The following is a 19391-nucleotide window of genomic DNA, read 5'->3' as shown; positions in this document are numbered from 1 at the left end:
ACTGCCTTCATTATAGCGTCAAAGAAAAAAAACCTGAACTGACTGAGAAATTCTTGTTCACTTGCTCTAGGGAACATGCACAGAAAAAGTATAAGACAAAGTGCATTCTTTTGAAAAGTGAGGTTACTAACCTCCCCACTACATTGGTTGGACATTTCAGATCAAACCAGTATCTTACACCCTTACACCACTGTACAACAGCAAATCAAAGTGAGGCTCTTAATTAAAAGATCTTATTTTCTCTTTCATATTTGCTAAAAAATATTTGAAGCTCTTTTTTAAAGTGCTTTTAACCAGTCAGTTTCAATGTTCTAATAATGTAAACCAATTCTGGGAAATAATACGAAAGTCTTTTAGCTGAAAAAGTCTGCAAACCACTTACATCATGAGACAATTTTCTAGCCTATTAGGATTATTCTGAATTATGAATTGAAATAATAAATAGTAACACATGTAACAACACTTGTTTCACATTTGCTCTTACAGCCTTGAGTGTCAATGTCTGGATGCATATGCTCAGAAAAATAAGAAACAAAATTGCAGCTCAGCAAAAAATATGAAAGGTGTATTTCCCCAGAATTACCATTTTTTATGCAAATAACCATCTGTCATAGCTGACTTGAAGCAGACTCACATGAGATCCAAGGAAGAAATGAGAAAATATCTGTTATGCATTTCAGTTTTGCTCATGTAGAAGTTAGTTTTTCATATATTCTTTTTCCTTGTATTGGCAAATACAGGGAAATCAGTTTGTATACTTCTATTTGAAATGTGATTATATTGATAAAATATATGATGAGGGGAAAAGATTGTTATATACTCTTAAATGTGTAACTATTTTTATTGCATCTGTATGGACAGGTGTCTTAGAAATAAATAAATATTGGTCAAACTATGGTTCTTTCATGTCTACAAAGGAAAGCTGGTGAAAATACCATTCTGCCTATCATAAATAAAGGAAGTTCTTGAACATGTGAAATACCTAAACTTATAGAAACTGAAACTTGAACTGAATAATCACTTCCTGTTGTTCCTCATATGTCAAAAAAGTGATTTTGATTTTGGTGATGAAAAGATCCTAAAATTCTTGATTTTATTAACAATTAATGATTATATTGCAAGAATTTAGAACTAAGAAAAAATAAATCATCTTACAAATAACATAAAAGCATTTTTTTAAATTATATGCTTAATACCACAAAAAGCATTATATGACTTTATGTCAGAATTCATGGCAAAACAGATTTTCTCAAATCCATGTTTACTTTATACGTAACTTGTATTGTCAGGTTTTCTTTATCTAATGTAAAAAATTCTAAATATTTTCTAAAATTGCTAGGCAATAGTTTCCCATTATAGTCTCTACTCCAGTAATTTTTGTATTTGCACAGCTGTGCCACCTTATCATCAACTTGCTTCCTAAATTACTATATCTCTGATGGACTGAGTATGCTTTACAGTGTTACTGTGGGAATAAAGATTATTATAGATGGACAAAATGATACTATAAAACCAGACTATTAAAATAGTCATTTTTATAATTGCTCAGTACTTTCCCTTTTTGCTCACAGAAATTCTTTATCTTGCAAAGAAGTCCTAAAGTGTTCAATAGTTTCTACAATGAAAAGACTATTCCTTCTCTGCAGGATGAACAAAATATGGACATATTGAAAAAGTATTAACACTTTGAATACCAAATATTTTGTTTTGATTTTTTTTAAATTGTTACAGTGATAACATATATCTAATAGAAGTTATGTGGTACGGAAGAAAATAATCATTTGTAACTATTACCTTGGGCTCAGGTCTGGTGGGCCACCGGCATTCAGTGCTGAAAGGTGTAACTTAAGGTTTTTCTCCTTCCTTTTGGAATAGTAATGGAGCTCAGTTTCATGTTTGGTTCTTGAGGGGTTAGAACTGCAAGCACGAATGGGTGAATGGAAGGGCACTGTTCCTGAGGCCAGCTGCTTCAAGTTCCTCCCCAGGTGGCTTTTATTGTTTCCAGCTTTCTTCTGTTGAGAGCAAGTTGTGCTTTTTGTATGGATTGGTGAAAGTGTGCTGCTCTCTTCTTCTCCTTCATCATCATCTTCTTCATCTTCTACAATTGAAGGGAGTCTCTTCTTTATATTTCCATTTCCTTTGAGCTCCGTCTAAAAAAGCAGATAATAAATATTAAGGTCAAATTCAGAATCTGATGTTGCAGGAATGCTTCTCTCTGTGGCTATACATATGTACATGAAAAAGATAACAAATGCATTAGCAAGGCTCTCTAGTTTCATAGCCAGTGAAGTCAATGCAGTATGTCTTAGAACCAAGAAAGATCACATGACTAGGTCTTACAAACCATGTGACACTTATATACTTTTTACTGAGGTGTACTTTCTTCTGAATGTTACTATCAGACTCCTGGTGTACCAGGGGAAAGAACTGAGGCTGGTAATTCCATTCCACATTTTTGTATGGAGCCATTTGGAATGTATAAATAGCATTTATAACAGTTCAGTTGAAGCCCAGATATCCTCTGCATCCTTAGTTATTATGACTGAAACATCTGCTGTGACAGTAGGCAGATTTCTCAGTTTATACAAAATCACATTAATGCATGAGTAGTGTGACAACGTCAGCTTCAGAACTGAGTCAACAAAAGGCATAGCTACCTCTATTAAAATAAATAAATAAATAAATAAAAATTGCTCTGTGGACGCTTGGTGTTGGACCCAAGACAATTTAAAAATTCAGGTTTGGGGAATTTATCTAAATGTTCTAAACTCCTATCAGTATCAACTTAAATATTTTACAGCAAAGGTTTAATTTTGGTGTATTTGGAGTACTTCCACTGAGTGAAAGTTTTTCTTTTAGTATCCATTGGCAAATAGTGAAGTAAAACCTTTCAGTCTGAGATGTATGAAAAGGTACAAATTTAAAACATCAAAAGATGTTTATTAAAGTATAATAACAGCTTTTTTTGGTCAAACATAATAGTCATCTGAAGGTTGATATAAAGATCAGTTACACAGGACCTGGCTGTCATGTAGCCTATATTCTACAGAGAATTAATATTATCCATATTCAAGACTTTGGCTTGAGGAATAATGTGTTTAAAATGCGCATGCCATAGTATGATATCCTAGTTCAGCACCTGGAAGAAAAGATCATAATTAATCATAAAATGGACAATGGCACAACTATCTCAGGATGCTATTTAAAGACTCATTCTGAAACCAATGAAGTCACTTGGAGTTTTTCCAACTTTGATCTGGCTGTAACTGTGTGCATGTTTCTAAGTCAAGCTTTGCAGGTTTAAAACGTGAGCAACATACCTGAGATAGCGTAGACTTGTTTGATAATTTTGATATTACCTGAAACAAACCAAAACATGTAACAAATATATATATCTGCAAAGTATTGGCTTCCAAGAGCATACAAACATCTTAACCAAAATATTTCTGTTGATATAAGAAAATAATTTAATGGTAAAAAAGAAGTATTGAATTAAACATAATGATGAACATATGACGCTCCTCAGAAAAAAGTATTGTCAGAAAATAGGTTTTGTTTATATATATATATATATACATATGTGTGTGTGTATGTATAAATATTACCTGCAGAAATAATATTTTTCTTTAATAAAAAGTTGGGTTAAAGCTCCAAACCTGTGAGTGAATATGGATTGGTAGGCATATGCTTGGTAAGGTTCAGTGCTGCTCTGATGGAATCCCATGCAGGAAGAGTGTTTGCCCCTACGTCGCTGTAGTTTTATCTCCTATGCCAGCCGAGTGCATCCATCTAGATGATCAGTGTCACATAAGAACCTACTACTAGGATCTAGAATCTCTACTTTGAATATTTTTCAGTCAGTGATGGGACTTGAAGCAAGAAGGACCAATATAATCCCATTGGAAATACATGTTTAACAACTGTTCAAGGCCGTGAAATTTTATCTTGCTGGATAGGAAGAAGAACAAAGCCAACCAAATAAATAAATAAATAAATATTCATGCAATTTTAATTAACTACTACCCATAATCTCTGCAGGAACTGCCTAATACTGTGGGATACAAATGTCCTGCTGTTTATTTAGATGTCCACAACTTGATTATAGGCAAGTCACTAAGACTGCATGCCATATTTATAGGCATACATGTATTGTAGTTCACCAAGCAGAATTTTTAGAAGTGATTTTCAGCTTTCATAAGCCTTGCATGTTGATATAAAAGAAGTTTTAACACTCATCAATTTTAAATTGAGAGCGTAGGTTTATTTTTCTCCAAAGAAGTAGAAGAGGCTAAGCTTTTCTTGAAGACATTGGGGCTTCCCAAATACAGAGATGTTAGGTACAGTTTTGGAAAATAAAAACACTCTACAATTGCCCATAAAAGTGAAGACATTTGTACTGGTATGACTACATATTTAATTTTGCGTAAGCAGAAATCCTACTCCTCAACTGCCAAGTCAGTAGCAGGTGTATCAATAAATTTAGCAATAAAACTCTAATAATTGCCAAACAGAAAAACTGCAATAATTAAGCTATGTAAATAAAATAACTGCTGTGCTCTTCCTGAGTTAGAAAAAGCGCTACTTGATATTAGCTGAGAAGTAGACCTCAGATACTGCCATCTCCTAACCTGCACTGTTATCTATACAAATTGAAGAAAGATTGTTTCCTTCAAGATTCATGGGAATAGCAAACTGGAAGGGTATTACTATGTTAAAGTTAAAAAAATAAATTAATTAAAAAAAATTAGACTTAGGAAGTACTAATGGCCCACTTTGCACATATGTTCACATGGATTAATTTACAATTCTGCCCAGAACTCTGGGGCCTCTAGGCACAGGTGCAGTATGAATGTTAAATAGCAGTCTTAATTAAAACTCCAAGCCAATCCCAAATATTAGCAGCTTAACAAAAAAGACCTTAGAAAGTATGAATTTGCCTTCTTAAGAGTTTAGAAGGGACTTTTCATTGGTACTTTGTAATGTGAGTAAAGATCTCCTCTAACTTGACATTTTTTTTATTTTTTTATTTTTTTATTTTTTTTTTTTGGCTGAGGATAACTGTTAATTCTGATTTTATGACTTGGAAATAGACACAAAGAAAATACTATATGGCTGTCTCCTGGTGTTTTGCTGGTGTTCAAACAGACCTGCTGGGGTCTTTCATCTGGGTTTTCAGCTCCAAGACTATACTAATACACTACAATGACATTTATTGCTTGTGCATCATATCATGTGCAAGTAAAAATAGGACTTTACGTCCTAGTAGTTGAAAGTTGATGAAACTAATTAAACTGTGACCAGGCGCAATCCTTGAGAGTTAGGCTTTTAAAACTCTACCAGTAACTCCCTTCTCTTTCCCTTCCTGCAAAAATATTGTTCTGTAAGAAAAAAAGAGATGATCATTGGAAGAACATAGAAAAAAACAAACTACCACCACCACCAAATAGCAGGCAGTAAAAGGGAGTAAATTGAAAGACTTCACCATTCATATAGCTTTATATCTGTAAATACATTGTAGAGTAAATAATTATGAGGAATTGTCTGTTAAAACTTTTTCTTTAGGATAATGCGCTTGTGTACCTTGTTTAGGTGTACCTTGTTTAAAATGCTTATTATTATTATTAGTATTTAATGTAAAAAGAAAGAGGATGCAAAATAGCTCATATTCTTATATTTTACGAAGAAGTGAAACTGTTAAATAGTAAAGGCAGTTGAAAGAAAAACACAGGCATTTTTCCTATTATGTGCAAGGAAAAAAAAAAAAAAAAGACCAATGTTCAATGTTAACATGAGCTGTACGAAATATTCTAAGGGCCTAATTGAATTTTTAATTTCAGCTCTTTGTCTTGCAAAACCGGTTATGAAAGTTTGTTTCAAAAGATAAAACTATAATAGATCATGCACCACAAGCAGAATTGTAACAAATTCTTCCATGTACATAGTCTGAAATCTATGGTCTTGCACTTGTTTAATATGTTAATATAGAGAGCTTAAAGATTTTTATAATTTATAATGGCTTATTACAAGCAGAAGAAGAGCATTTTCACTGCTGCATTCACTAGTGGTTTGCTGTCAAAAGCCAGTGATCTAAAGATTTTTCCAGGGTCAAGAGACAGTAATCTTTAATAAAAGAATCTCTGTGGGAACATGTAGTCAAACCAAGTTGTTAGCTATACAACAATTCAAGATGAATTTAAATTATAAAACCCTAAAACTGGAAATATAGAGACATGGCTAAATTGTGTTAATGTATTAAATATCCAGGTAAGTAATTTTGTGTTTTGGTTGCTCAAAAAAGTTTTATCAGCTTTTACTGCCTTGATTCTTATTCTTATTGCCTTCATGAGAAGGAGGAACAAAACTGAAATGCAATTTTACTGATTTGCTTGCAAGACTTGGGTCCTAAACGATTTGAATAATGCTTTGTATCTGAGGGGTCAAAAGGATAAAATACATTTTTAGGAAAGGATTTGAAATTGAACTAGAATACTAATGTTCTTAGTCAGCATTTGGAAGCAGAAAAAAAAAAAACAACAAACAAAACACAACAACAAACACAATACAAACACATTTAGAAACATTGAAAATAAGGGGGGTGGAGGGGTAGAACACATGCCATATGTTCTATTCCTTGGAAACTTATTGTATGACAATGGAAAAGATACAAATACATAATAAGGGATTAACATACCACTGAAAAGCCTAATGCCTCACATGTGTTCAGGCCTCAGTTCTCCATAATCAGGGAATTTTTCAGTGAACTAACACAAATCCTTTAAATCACAAGAGTTAGTGACTCTTAAAAAATATCTTAGGTTAAATATGATGTTTTTCTATCCACATTTACTGTGCAACTCAACACTCCTCCCTATCTCCCTTTTTAATAATAGTTTCTAGAGTTACTTCATCAGATTGTTCCTATATTTTTCTCAGATTCCTTCTTATCTCTTTTCCTTGCTTAATGGAAAGATAAAGATGACATATTTTGTGGAAGCAGATGTTTTCAGCATTCTCTGATCCTACTTACAGTACAGAATTATACTGAATTAACAGCAAAAGTTGAACAACAGATCTGTCAACAGTACTTTGTTCTATGTGACCAAATACTGTGAATTGCTATGAGCTCTTCTGTCTTCTGTTAAGTCCTTATCCTAAATCATTCATATATTTTGAACAAATTAGCCTGTGAAGCTAGCCCAAGATTTTAATAACAGACTGTTAATGGCTAGCTTTTGATAATTTTTTTTTTTTTGAAAAATTATACTTCATTGCATTCAAATTTTTTCTCATGAGCTTTCTATGTTTAACAGCATTTGTTAGAATTTTAGTTTTCATATGTTTCTTTAAAACTTGGAGGTTAATTTCACTTCAGTCATTAACAAAAAAAATATTTAAAGATACATTGATTGGCAGGATCTACCCTATTTCTTGTTCAAAATATAAAATCTGTCAGTGACACAAAAAGCAATCTCTTTATCTCCTGCCCCAAATCAAGAATTGAGTAGACAGTAAATGTGATTGGTATAATCTGTCAGTTTTTAGTTCTACATTCTTACCTCCCTCTCCCCCCACCCCAAAACAGGGATAAGAAAGTAGTATCCCACTCTGCTCTGATACACATCTTTCATAGCAAACCATGTGCTAATTTAAATAAACAAACAAAACAAAAACACGACCACCACCACCACAACAACAGCAACAAAACAACAACAAAAATTCACACAACAAAATCAAGAAGAGACTGTTAATGAGGCCAGACAAAGACAAAAGGAAGAACTGTTAAAATAGACAATAGACCTGGCACTGCTTGTACATTGTTCTGGCAGGCTGCACTTTTGGAAAAGCTTACAGATTACAGCAGACAAAAGATACAGTGGAGAAAAATTTTCAATATTCCTACTGCTAGATTACATTCATGTAAAGATTTACATAATATCAATAGAAATTACAATGAATGCCAACATCTTTCAGAGCAATAAAATTCAAAACTCTTCCTCTTCTTTAAAATACTCAGGTGTATGCCTAGCCTCATTCAACTTGAAGAGTCCAGACAGACTTATAAATGTTCGCAGGACTGGTTCTATGGATCTATCTGATTAGACTCAAGGTCAAGTTGTATAAATAGTGAAAGCGTTGATTCTAAGTTCCCATTGTTATTTTTATATTTATACTTATTTTTATACTTATTTTTATACTTATATTTTTATATATTTATATTTATACTACTTATAAAAACAAGTGTATCTAACTTCAAGCATGGTTTTTAAAATGCAAAGGTGAAGACAATACAGTGGATCTTGAAAAATATTATCCCAACAATTTTATTTTAACCTACTAACTGCCTATTTCCAAACACCTCCAAAGCTGCCTAGCTGTTTTGGCAGCCCAGATCAGTGGGATGAGTTTTGGGGACAGCAGCATATCAGGGGAGAGCTTTTAAGAAAGCCCAGCATTGTCTGGCTTTCAGGGTCAACCTTACAAAGAATAAGGCAGGGACAGGTATAATCTTTTTACTTATTTTTAAAACTTTTTTTTTTTTTTCCTCAGAAAATTTTCTCCTTAATAATGAATATTAAACTTTTTGGAAGGTTACTTGATGAGTACGTTAACCTCTAGTCAATTCTCCCAAAAGGTTTAAAAAAACAAAACAAACAAACAAAAAAACCTGAGCATACATCTGGCTCCTAGATATGTTTGGAGCTAAAACTTTGGGGAAGACAGCACTTGTACAGTAACTCGAAAGCAATTTGCATGATTTTACCCCAGGGCAAGAAGTCGTATCCTGGCATATAAAGAAATCTGCAGAAGTCCAAGTATATAAACTTGTTAAGTAAGAGAACGACCATAATTTCCTCCCCCTGAGATGCAATTTGTGTTTCATATGGACCCATAATACAGAAAAGCTGAATGTGTAGTATTTTAGAGCTCTTAGCAGCTTTATTAATCATGAAATTATAAATAGCTTAGAAACTAAGATAATATAGACATTGAAGAAGTAAAACAAAACAAAACAAAAAACCTTCAGTTTTCAAAGAATAAAACAAAAGGAAAAGTAGGATAAGTGACTCAATAACTGAGTTCTGAAGATTTGCTGAACTTGACTCAAAAAACATTACAGCCTTTCTTTCTTTCTCTGTTCTCTGTTCAGGGGAGCTCTGGAGAATGACTATGTAAAATCTTTGACTGTTGGAAAAACATGATTTAACACACTTCACATTGTACAGGATTGCTAGTTATCTAATCGTGACAATATCAAACCCATTAAAACAATTTGTATCTTCAGGTTAGGACAAATTTGTTCATTTAATTTTATTCAATTTATTTTTTTCTGAGCAAAAACTTATTTGGTCTATTTATCTTTACAAGTGTGTTGAAAAGAAAAACATAAGGACATCAGAACAGCTTTGTGGAAATGTTATTAACCCTGAATCTCATTACATTCCTATCCAACACCAAAACCTGATGTCTGTGGTCTTTCAAGACTCCAGTGATTTCCAGACTGCATCTCCACTGGTCCTATACACCCATTAAACTCCTCACAATCTTGTCAGTGTTAGATTTCTGTCATATAAAAAAGAATCCAGCAATTTCTTTACTATTTCTAATGGATTGCATAATTTCTGCAACTATAAATATGAAGACTATAAATCTATACGGACCTGTAAAATAAGCCTAGAACCAATTCTAGAGTTAACATACATATGATTTCAGACAGGACAGAAGGAACAGGCAATGACCAAAACCAAAGTTGACTAGTTAATAGCACAGTACTTTGCAACCAAATGGATTCACCCATTCCCTTTTACCCTATGTATGTATTGTCATTCTATAAGCGATAACACTTAAGCAATCAATAAGCTTTAGTATTTAGATCAAACATAGAACCTAGTAATCAAAATCAACATCCATAAATGCTGCTTAGGGTTTAGATTGGTATTCTGCTGGGTTGTAGTGTTCCTACCAGGCCTGAGACTTTTAAATAGTTAATAAACCTGTCTTTTATGTACTTTGGAGGTAACCTTAATTTTCTACATACAGTGGTATCTCCAAAAGAACAGTAACACCTTAAGATGTTAATGCAGTTCTTGCTCAGGTTACTGCATGCAATAAATGTTACTGTATATATGAATATACTGTAGTTGTGTATTTCTTAGTGAAGTCATTAAAAATGAGCTATATGGATCTATATGATTTGGCTAAGACTCTTTTGTAGGTAATTTCTGTAGCTCTGGTTTCACTAAGTGAAAGTATAGATTAAAAAAAAATCCAATATTTATTTTTATAACAGTAAAGTTTTAGATCACATTTGTACATAAATGATTGCTTTTTCATTTTGTATCTTTTCATATCTTTGAGCAGAGGAGAGTGTATATCTGATCTTCAGAGGTTCCTTCCTTCATCTATTATACAAATCTATGATCTTTAAAAATTACACTAAAAAGGTTACCAGCTGAATAAAATTGAGAATGGATTCTTGTCTCCATAAAATGCCTACCTGACACATAAGTTGCACTGATTATATAAAGTTTGATCAAAGACTAGATGATATTTAATTTCACACATTTCTGTCTTATAGGAACTTTTTCATACAAGCCTTCCTGTCATGCTTATTATATCTCCACGTAGTCTGCACCTTCAGGACACGTTCTTATAGAAAAAAAAAAAAAAAAGCAGTATTTTCCTTTAGTCTTCATTAGTCTTAAATTAGTCTTAACTAAATGATAAAAAGATAGGTTACTATAAGAATCCTTCAGAATTTGAGGCTATTTTCTGGTTGTTGCTAGATCAATGTAAAATAAAAGCAACTATGGGAAAAAAGCAAACAAACTCAAAGCAAACCAACCAACCAACCAAATAAAATCATACTGGTGTAAGATATAAGACACATTTTTTTTTTCCCCATTTTTTCCAATGTAGAAACATCATGCAGAAAAATTATAAACGTCATCATTATCGTATTGTCTTAAGGCATAGTGAAGCATATTAGAAAAAGTGTTGTCATCTAGCACGGCTTAGTAACTAAAATAGAAATATGGTTAGCTTCCAAATCAATACTCTGAAAGACAGGAGTATTTCCTGGCTAAAACTCTGTTTGACACTGTTTTATGTTCACTTCATACCACTGTCTAAAAACATCAATAAGCTGCTTTTCTAGCCTGGATTTTTTTTTTTTTTTTCAACATGTAAACCTCTGGTTAAGCTTTATAATCTGATGCAGAATGCAATAATCCCAGGAAGTGAAATGAATGAGAATGGAGAGTGTTCAAAATGACTCAAAAGATAAAATTAGAAGTAGTTTTTCCCCTCATTTAAATTTTAAATCTAATTACAATGAAAATCGTTTGTCTAAAAATATGCAATTATGAAAAAATTAATTACATATATGCATTTAATTGTATTGTTATAAATAATGTATAAATAATTATCATAATTTATTTCTCTTAGCCCATTCACAGGAGGAAGAGAAAGCCAAAAGGCTTGACATTTTGAGATGGCTCACATATATGTAATGTAGTCCCAGAAAAAAATAAATGGATTATTTTTCTCTCTTCCCCTTCAGCCTTTTCAACGTCTTTCAGGATTCAACCTTACAGCCCATCCTCTGTTTGTTTCAGGCTTAAAGTTGAAGATTTATAAAAAAAACCGCAAGAATTAATGAGAAAATTAGATAATAGAAAAGATGATCTATTGCATCAATAAACTGTAAGATGAATTTACTAACTAGAACACCATCACAGATTAGAAGAACATGAGAGAGACAAAAATGGAGAGTATAGGTGACTATATGCTATCATTTTTGAAAATATTAGAATGACTGAAGGCTATGGAAGGGAGCCTGAAACATCCCAGAAAAACAAAACAAAACAAAACATCATATTAGAAAAAAAAAACGAAAACAAAACACTATCATATTAGAAACATGATAATGAGATAACCATCTCACTGTCTTGAGGGGCACTGATGGCTCAAAGGTACCACACATCAAGTACATCAACAACTGCAAGTAAACAGGCTTTATGAGTTAACAGTCAACAAAACAGAACCTGCCTTGCACTATATAGCTCCAGGTCAGCCCTGCTCTCATGCTGAGTGCAGCAGGTAATTGCCAGGCAGAGGAAGCAGAGGATAAACTGTAAAACTGCACAGGGAGTATTGCAACAGAATCAACTGTCTGAAACTACATGTAGTTTCCACCTTAAGTAGCCAAAGATCCATCAAAACATGCTTAGTGGCATGAATACTGGTAGGAGATCTGTGAAATGTCTTGCAGAGTGTTAAATGACAAAGAGTGTTAAATGACAAAGCTCATTCCCAAACTGCTTCTCACTCACTTAAAACCAGGAATGAAGTGTAAAACGGATGAAATGCTCTATTTTCTTGCTCAGGTGGTCAAGTCTTTCTACATCTGCATGTAGAGATAGAAAGGCATCTATACTATCCCTGAAGGTTGGATGTGGTACTTAGTAAAATGGCTTAGTGGGTAATACTGGTGGTAGGGGGATAGTTGGACCAGATGATCTTGGAGGTCTTTTCCACCTTAATGATTCTATGACTTGTTCCATAGAAATACAGAAGTTGATCTGTGTGAGTGAGACTGTATGAGTGCTGCATAGTTTTGCAAAGGGGTATTTACTCTGCAAAGACGATGAAGCAAAGCAAAGAAGAAAAGATTATTATTATTATTATTATTATTATTAATAATAATAATAATAATAATAATAATAATAATAATAATAATAATAATAATAATAGTCCCGGCAGTCCCAGAGGCATGAAAGAAAAATCTGAGAAACTTTTAAGATGCAGAAGAGTGCTGAGCAGTATTGCACAGTAGCATTGATTGCACCGCAGTCCATGCATACAGGCAACTAAAAAACCTACTCCACTGAACACATCAGGGGACGTGTCAAAGTTAATTATATGTTCATGATTTTTAAGCAATTTTGGTTCTTGATAGTATGAGGTGGACATTCATTCCTATACTGTACCCTCTGAGAAGGTGAGAGGTTTTCAGACATCATATGAAAAGGAGAAATGGGAGTACAGTATCCAACAGGAAGAAAGCAACATATGCACAGCTATCAGTGACTTAGACGAGTTATCCTAATAGGAAAAAGGGAATTTGGTCTGTGCAGCTGCCAAGTGCACATGGACTATAAAGAAAGGTAGTAAGCAGGAATCCAAGATGCTTTATTTTTCATAATAATAATGCAGGTAAAGTATTAGACTTCTGCTGCTTTGTGTGATTTATTCAATTCTATATTCTACCTGTTGTGACAGCTTTTACACAAAACAAAAAAATGCTGTTGAGAGGTTTCTCATTTTGCAGCATTCATACCTGTTATGCTACAGGCAATAAACACCAGTGAGTTACACCTACATTAATAGCACACGATCATCTGCCAAACAAGCTACTAACAAAGGTGAGGGATTAACTGGAGGTATTTTGTTTTAAAAAAGCCAGAAGTTTGTTTAAAAATGCTAAGTTTTTCTCAAAGTTACCAAACCACACTGATAAATGTCAAAACAAAGCTTGTTAAATTTTCTTAATTAAACCACTCCTTTCTACACAGCTGATGAATAATATGGCTAAACTCTCTTCCTTATTAAATAGATAGTTGGGATTATTTGGTAAATCTTCTATGAAAAATATTTATTATGAAAAGCATTTTGTGATGTTTTATTGTTCTGCAATGCACAAGATAAGCTATGACCTACTCTGGAGTGGAGGAATTATGATTAAGTGAAGCAGTGTAGTAATAGTTGTTTAAGAAAATAATCATTTATTTGTATAGGTTTTATTATAAATACCTGAGAAATCAGTAGGGTTTTTTTTTTTGGCTCTGAAAATCAAACATAAGAATAAGTAATCATGTGCCTGAAGTTACTATCATGTTTTCTTACTTTGCAATCTTTGCCAAAATTAGAAGCAATCTTTTCCATAAAAACATGCTGTATTTTTTTTTTCCTTCAAAGCAATAGCATTGCAAATAAGATAACTTCGATCTGTTTCTTTAAAACAAAATACTATTTACTATGCAGAAAATAAAGATATATATATATATATATAAAATAAAAATCAGAAATGTTACTCTGCCTCCATTGCTGGTTAATAGTAGTTAATCAACTATGTAACACTTCTGACTATATTGGAAAACTGCATTAATAAATTAAACAGAGCTATATTACAATATATAGAAAAATCATGACCAAAAGGTCATTATTTCATGAAGAAATAATTTATGTTAAAAAAGTAATCTACTAGCTGAAAAACAGACTGTGGATAGGCAGACTTTTAGCTGAAATTTGTGCATGAACTCAAAATATATTTTTCTCTATGCATCTTTTTACATTGTTATTATTTATTTGCCTACAGGACCAAAACAACTAGTTGACACACACAAAAAAAGAGAGAAGTCTAGAAATAAACCAATTAAGAAATGAAGTGGAATTATACTCTTAAAATATGTGCTTAATGCTTTACTAGAATGAACCAGAAAACTCAGCCTAGAGTAGAATCGGTAGATATTATTCTTCTGAAACTGTGCCTTCTGTTTTATGCTCCAGAGCTTAAAGCTGTTTTCACCTTTAAGAACAATTGTTTTGGCCAGATTTCCCAGTAGAAAAGGGTAATTTGTTTTGTATTGCTATTAGCAACATGAACTACGTTATATTAAAAACAAAAAAAAAAATCACAATTCAAACATTAAATTTAAAAAATTCTAAATACCAGCCTCTCCAAAATACAAGCATTAAGCCCCAATTTGTCAGACAATGCCTTTTCTTTGGGGGAAAAAATAGATCCTTGGTTGCCTTTTAAAATCTATTTGTCTATTTACTTATTTTTAATATCAAGGAGCTAAGAATGTTCCCCACTGGAGGAAGAATATACTGCTTTTCTAGTGCAATCTTATTATTATTTGTTATTATGCTATTATCTCTAATTTACACTGTGGGTAGACTCCAACAATGCAGTCCTTCCCCCTGTTTTGGAGACTATTTTCATTTTAAAGAGAATAGTGTCTCCTTTTGGGGTAGGGAGAAAGAAAGCTCTCTGTAAGAGACAGAACAGTACTTTTAAAACTACCAAAGAAAAAATATATTCTTATTAATTACAAATCATGTCAAAAAGAGTTTTTAATCTTTAAGAATGTCATCTTTTCTTTTAGAAATGGCACATACTGATACTGCTCTAGTGAGTCAAAGACACATGTGCCTGTATGCTTATCTTCCTTTGGGACTTCATTACAGCTTGAGAAATGACATAGGTGTCAAGGAGGCCTCTTGCACTTTGCATCAGTCTGGCTGTAGCCAGCCTTTATTTATTTATTTATTTATTTTTAATGAGTCGTGACACCTACACTATAAACACTTCTTTGTAGACAAAAGAAATAGTAACAATAAATGGTTACCTAGCCCACAAAAATATTGTGTAATATTTACCGATTTTAAGCTTCTCATAAGATAGTTAGGAGTTATGAACATTTGTTAGTGCTCTGTCTATAATAGAGCAAGATTTCCAGGGCTCGCAGATAGCAAAATCATTTCCAGTTTCTTTCTTATAATTGTACATGTAAGAATCTTTTTCTGACTGCCTAGCTTTATTAAATCAGGTATCTGGCCCTCTAGCTGCTAGATCTGTATACAATCTGTAATATATAATGCAAAATATATGGTTGAAGGGGGTGCTGGAATCATTCTCACTTAGCAAACTATTTCATTACTATGATGTCAGAGTCACAGACCTAAAAAAAATTGCTTGAAACACCAGAATGCCTGAATTGTGTTTACATCAAAACTTCAGCTACCAAACAAATTAATTTTTCCTAGCTATGCTGAATTAATTTTGTATATTTATGAGAATGAGCTTCTCCAGCAAAATTCAGTAAAGAAAACAAAGGACAGAATACATATAATCAACACAGACTTTTTCCTAATTCACATCTTTCTGTGATGTGAATATATAAAAAAATGGTATAAAAGTCTGACAGTGTGATTGCATAACAATTAAAGTTTATACTCCTAATTCTCTTAAGGACTTCTGTTTTTAGTACTACTATGAGGAACCACTGAAACTTTATCTCTGTATTTTTGTATCTCTCCGTTATTCATTAGAAGCTGAAATAGCTACATGATTGCTGGCTCCTGCACTTAAAATCCCCCGAGCTTTTCTTTTAAATTACTTAAACAACTCTCAATATTTCTGTGACCAGATAGCTGCAGTTTCTACTTGATATTGGGAAGAAGTATGGTTACAGCTCTTTGTTTTACTATAAAGTGGAAGTTCCAAAGCTTTTTTCCACCATTACACATTACTTGGATTTTACTGCAGATGGAGCTCATCACTATATGCACTTTTAGATCTCTAAATGAGCCAAGAAAACAAAATGAAAACAAAACAAAACAAACAAAAAAAAACTTCTCATAGGAATTTCTATGTGGTAGGGTAGTTTGGAGGTTTGACACTAGGATCAGGAAACTCACGATTACTTCTGTCACTTTTTGTTCCGCTTAGCTCTAATTCAGTTCAAAGTTCTTCAGTTTTGTGTATAAAGAGTTCAAACAGTACAAGGAAAAGGATAATGGATAACCAAGACTACATTTTTTTCTGCTGCATTACATTTTAATGGTGGCTTAAAGTGTTTGGAAATCTACAACCAAAAACAGTTTTGGTGGACTGTGACTAAAAAAGCAATAAGGTTTTAGGTCAGGTCTGAAAGACACTTGTCACAGTCATGCTATTTCATGTTATTTCAATCTGTAGTTCATCTGACCCTAGACTGAAAGGCACTTGGCAAATTGTAGTGGGGAAATTTTTCATTCTTTTTCATTCTGTAGATAACATGGCTCTAAATACTACTACAGATCCATTTTCAGAACCATTAAATCATATTCAATTTCAAAATTGTATTCATGTAAGACATTCAAGGAAAAACAGAATAAGAAACTGACTTACTCAAATGAATCAATCTACTTTTTAACTATGGAAAAACTTTTCAAACCTAAAACTTTCTATAAAGCTGAAAAAGACATACACACACACAAAAGTAAAATCTCCCTATCTTAGTGTTTAGTGTCACAGCTGCCAAATTCTCCCATAGCACCATTCCCAAGACATAATGCTGTATTTAAAAGATGTCATGGGAGGAGCTGTCCTTGTTTTTATAAAAGCTGAATGTGTTTGCAGCTGGTACAATGACCCCCAGATTTGTCAGCATAAATGACCCCCAGATTTGTCAGAAAAGCATGAAGCAATACTGAGTAGTCAAGCAACGAGCCACCCTTCATAACACTGAGTTAACAGTAAGCCTATGTTAAATGGAGGATAACAGTCCCACAAGACATGAAGTTTCTAAGCCTTGCAATGCTTTGAATACTTGAAAATACCTTGGTAAGTCTATCCTGAAGTCTTTCAGCAATGTGTTATCTGAAATTTCTTGTTGGTTATTTGAGTTTTCACATTAAGTTGCTCATCGAAATGGAAAAACACCTTTCAGTTGCAGTATGATGAGAAAAAAACTTTCTTATTTTGAACATGTGAAAACATTCTTAAATATGAAGCAATCAATGTTCATTAGACTGGCACATGACGTTCTAGTAAAGGTATAATTAAATACTTTATTTGGGCACATGCTTTATATAACTGTTAATTGTTTGTAAACATTAGCAAAAAACTGACAAAATACTAAAGAAGTATGTTCTCTCTCAAATGAGGTTTTCTATAGAAAAATGAGAAGCAGAGAACATGTTCTCTGTCTATGATCTGTTCAACTGATCAACAATTCATAAAGATAATGAGTGAATTATCAAACATACTGAACAAGTGATCCTTTTAATGTAACCTATGTATTATTTCTTTACTGTGATGAAATTATGATTACAGGCTAAAGCATGAGAAACACCTTCAAGTTAACAATAGCTGCAGAGAATTTTAAAGATACTTACATCACTTTCATGGCCTTCTCTTAGATTGTATGTGAGATCATGCTGTATGTCTTCAACAAACTTGTGAGCATACTCTGGGTAAAGATCAAGCACTTCAAAGAGACCTTTGAGGATAATGCATTGGAGGTCACAGTACGTTAAAGCTTTAACGTCTGCATTTGTTTTAATAACTTGATCCCTAATGGATAGGTTTGCTCCAATCAAATCTCCTTTACCTGAAAGAAAATATGAAAACAATCATCTTGAAAATATGAATTCTTAACTACTGTTTTGAATCATAACTCTGTTTAACAACTTTTAAATTTAAAACCCATAGTTACTAATGAATTTTTAAATTAATAACATTCACAAATATACTTAAGGGCTTTCTCTGATTTTTGCAGGAAGAATGTTACATACAATTAATAGGAGGTACAAAGACTCATTTATGTACATGTAAATATCTCATTTAAGAGAGCAATCAAGTAAATATGTAAAAAAAATTACACGAGTAATTAATATCCGGTGAAATTTTGTAAGTCAAAAATTGAAGGTTATATTTCTCACTTGTTCTTTTTAGATCATTTTAACAATGACATGATTAATTGTAGATCCTCAATTCAGATTAAACCTTTACTAAGAATATGTATTATAAAATTCTTGCAAGCTCTGATACAAACTCTGCTGCACTTCATGATGTATATTAGTTGGACAAGGTAATAACAAATATATAATCCAATGGTACTTCTGCCAAGAAAAAATAATGGATTCTTAAGCCATTATATTTTCATTTATGGGCAACCGTCCATGTGTTGAAGAGCATAACAATTTTCTAATAGAAAGCTTGCATAGCATCTCACCTGAGGTATTATGTCCAAAAAGCAGTCATTGAACCAGCGATCTTCCTCTAAGGTGCAGATGTTCTTTATTGAAGAACAGTGCAATTGAGTGCACTCTTGGTGAGTTTATGGACTACACCAAACTGGGGAAAGTGACTGATATACTTGGGGAAAAGCTGTTATTCAGGGGACCTTAACAAGCCGACAAAAAAGGTCTGACAGGACCTCATGAAGTTCAATAAAAATAAATACCAAGTCCTGAACCTGGGAGGGAAGATCTCCCTGCAGCAATATGGGCTGGGGTCTGACCAGCTGGAAAACAGCTCCTCAGAAAAGAGCATGGGGATTGTCATAGACAAGAACATAAGCCAACAATGTGCCCTTGCAGAAAAGAAGGCCAAGAGCATCCTGGGCAGCATTAGTGAGAGTACAGCCAACAGGTTCCAGGGAAGTGACATGAAACCCTCTGTATTTCACTTTTCAGACTACATCTGGAATATCATGTCCAGTTTTGGGTTTCCAAGTAGGAGACAGAGTGTTGACATACTGGATTAAATACAGAAAAGATCATGAAAATGGGAAATGAGAACGTAATGCATGAGGAGGGACAGCTCTGAGCAAGTGAAA

The 19391-nt window shown here is 33.1% G+C and overlaps 1 protein-coding gene across 1 annotated transcript in view; it reads right to left on the bottom strand.

Annotated features, from left to right (window-relative positions):
- The window catches only part of KCNH8 (potassium voltage-gated channel subfamily H member 8), a 184494-nt gene that overhangs the window by 15686 nt on the left and 149417 nt on the right, over nucleotides 1-19391 (bottom strand). Inside the window, exons 11-13 of the mRNA XM_032183258.1 lie at nucleotides 17947-18161; nucleotides 3321-3359; nucleotides 1795-2150 (exon numbers count right to left, since the gene is read on the bottom strand). Coding sequence (XP_032039149.1) covers nucleotides 1795-2150; nucleotides 3321-3359; nucleotides 17947-18161 — 610 coding nt within the window. The remainder of the gene's footprint in view (nucleotides 1-1794; nucleotides 2151-3320; nucleotides 3360-17946; nucleotides 18162-19391) is intronic.

This window comes from Aythya fuligula, chromosome 2, assembly GCF_009819795.1.
Source record: "Aythya fuligula isolate bAytFul2 chromosome 2, bAytFul2.pri, whole genome shotgun sequence".
Lineage (NCBI taxonomy): Eukaryota > Metazoa > Chordata > Aves > Anseriformes > Anatidae > Aythya > Aythya fuligula.
The sequence above is the reverse complement of the archived record's forward strand: the minus strand, read 5'-3'. Positions and strand labels throughout refer to the sequence as shown.